This window comes from Bison bison, unplaced genomic scaffold (assembly GCF_000754665.1).
Source record: "Bison bison bison isolate TAMUID 2011002044 unplaced genomic scaffold, Bison_UMD1.0 scf7180017864531, whole genome shotgun sequence".
Taxonomy (NCBI): domain Eukaryota; kingdom Metazoa; phylum Chordata; class Mammalia; order Artiodactyla; family Bovidae; genus Bison; species Bison bison.
The window spans coordinates 7,050,832-7,052,965 of record NW_011495081.1 but is presented as its reverse complement, the minus strand read 5'-3'; the positions used below and the strand labels follow the sequence as shown (position 1 = coordinate 7,052,965).

At 33.1% G+C, this 2,134-nt stretch overlaps 1 protein-coding gene across 1 annotated transcript in view; it reads left to right on the top strand.

Moving 5' to 3' along the window:
- The window catches only part of CCDC73 (coiled-coil domain containing 73), a 113,330-nt gene that overhangs the window by 53,861 nt on the left and 57,335 nt on the right, over positions 1-2,134 (top strand). The window contains exon 7 of the mRNA XM_010831815.1: positions 1,881-2,016. Within this exon, the coding sequence (XP_010830117.1) occupies positions 1,881-2,016 (136 nt within the window). The remainder of the gene's footprint in view (positions 1-1,880; positions 2,017-2,134) is intronic.

Genomic DNA, 2,134 nt, shown 5'->3' with positions numbered 1-2,134 from the left:
TCACAGCCATTCTGACTGGTGTGAAATGGTACCTCATAGTGGTTTTGATTTGCATTTCCCTGATAATGAGTGATGTTGAGCATCTTTTCATGTGTTTGTAAGCCATCTGTATGTCTTCTTTGGAGAAATGTCTATTTAGTTCTTTGGCCCATTTTTTGATTGGGTCATTTATTTTTCTGGAGTTGAGCTGTAGGAGTTGCTTGTATATTTTTGAGATTAGTTGTTTGTCAGTTGTTTCATTTGCTATTATTTTCTCCCATTCTGAAGGCTGTCTTTTCACCTTGCTAATAGTTTCCTTTGATGTGCAGAAGCTTTTAAGGTTAATTAGGTCCCATTTGTTTATTTTTGCTTTTATTTCCAATATTCTGGGAGGTGGGTCATAGAGGATCCTGCTGTGATGTATGTCAGAGAGTGTTTTGCCTATGTTCTCCTCTAGGAGTTTTATAGTTTCTGGTCTTACGTTTAGATCTTTAATCCATTTTGAGTTTATTTTTGTGTATGGTGTTAGAAAGTGGTCTAGTTTCATTCTTTTACAAGTGGTTGACCAGATTTCCCAGCACCACTTGTTAAAGAGATTGTCTTTAATCCATTGTATATTCTTGCCTCCTTTGTCAAAGATAAGGTGTCCATATGTGCGTGGATTTATCTCTGGGCTTTCTATTTTGTTCCATTGATCTATATTTCTGTCTTTGTGCCAGTACCATACTGTCTTGATAACTGTGGCTTTGTAGTAGAGCCTGAAGTCAGGTAGGTTGATTCCTCCAGTTCCATTCTTCTTTCTCAAGATCGCTTTGGCTATTTGAGGTTTTTTGTATTTCCATACAAATTGTGAAATTATTTGTTCTAGCTCTGTGAAGAATACTGTTGGTACTAACGCATATATATGGAATTTAGAAAGATGGTAACAATAACCCTGTGTACGAGACAGCAAAAGAGACACTGATGTATAGAACAGTCTTATGGACTCTGTGGGAGAGGGAGAGGGTGGGAAGATTTGGGAGAATGACATTGAAACATGTAAAATATCATGTAAGAAACGAGTTGCCAGTCCAGGTTCGATGCACGATACTGGATGCTTGGGGCTAGTGCACTGGGACGACCCAGAGGGATGGTATGGGGAGGGAGGAGGGAGGAGGGTTCAGGATGGGGAACACATGTATACCTGTGGCGGATTCATTTTGATATTTGGCAAAACTAATACAATTATTAAAGTTTAAAAATAAAATAAAATTTTAAAAAAAGTCATTTTTCTAAGTATGGAAAGACAGGCTTCTTTAGCTGAAAGCAGTGAAAGCCTATATTATATTATATTGATACATAGGGTCCAGTTTTTATCAACTATGTCTCCCAGCTTAAGTTAACTTTCTGCTATATTATATTGTCTCCCTGTCACTAATAGATATTGTTTTTATGATTCCATTTTTAACACAGTGAGAAGGTGCTGTATCATTAAAATTAATTTCAAAAAAATTATCTAAGTTTTGAGGATGCATATTATGATTATGCCAGCAAATTTAGAGAAAAATTTATTTCCTAAATTGTCAAAAGTATTGCTTTAATAATATTCACCTCACTTTGCTTAGTGCTGTACTGGACTAATTAACTTTTCTATGAACAACCAACTGATTTTTAAAAAATTTTATAAACAAGGGAAATAAAATTTTAAGTGACTGTTTTGTTATATGAAAAAAATGCTTTAATTTTACCTAGATTTAGAAATGTCTGTTAACTAACATTTTCTCCCTAAGGTATACTCAGAGACTTTTTCATGACATACTTATGTTAATAACAATAGTTATTAAAAATGATAAATTTTATATATATCTAATAAATGTGTGTATTTATGTATGTAGAACATTTAAAATAACTCTTCAAAATAGGAACAGAAAGTCCAGTTACATCTTCTGGCTAAAGAAGATCATCAGAAGCAACTGAATGAAATTGAGAAATACTATACTATAATAACAGGTCAATTTGGATTGGTAAAAGAGAATCATGAAAAGTTAGAACAAAATGGTAGGTTCCATCTTACTTAAACTTACATATTTAATAGAAAATGTTTAAATGGACATTTGTAATGAATAAATTGAACTTATCTGATATTGGTAATACTAAATGGCAGTTTATTTTTTTT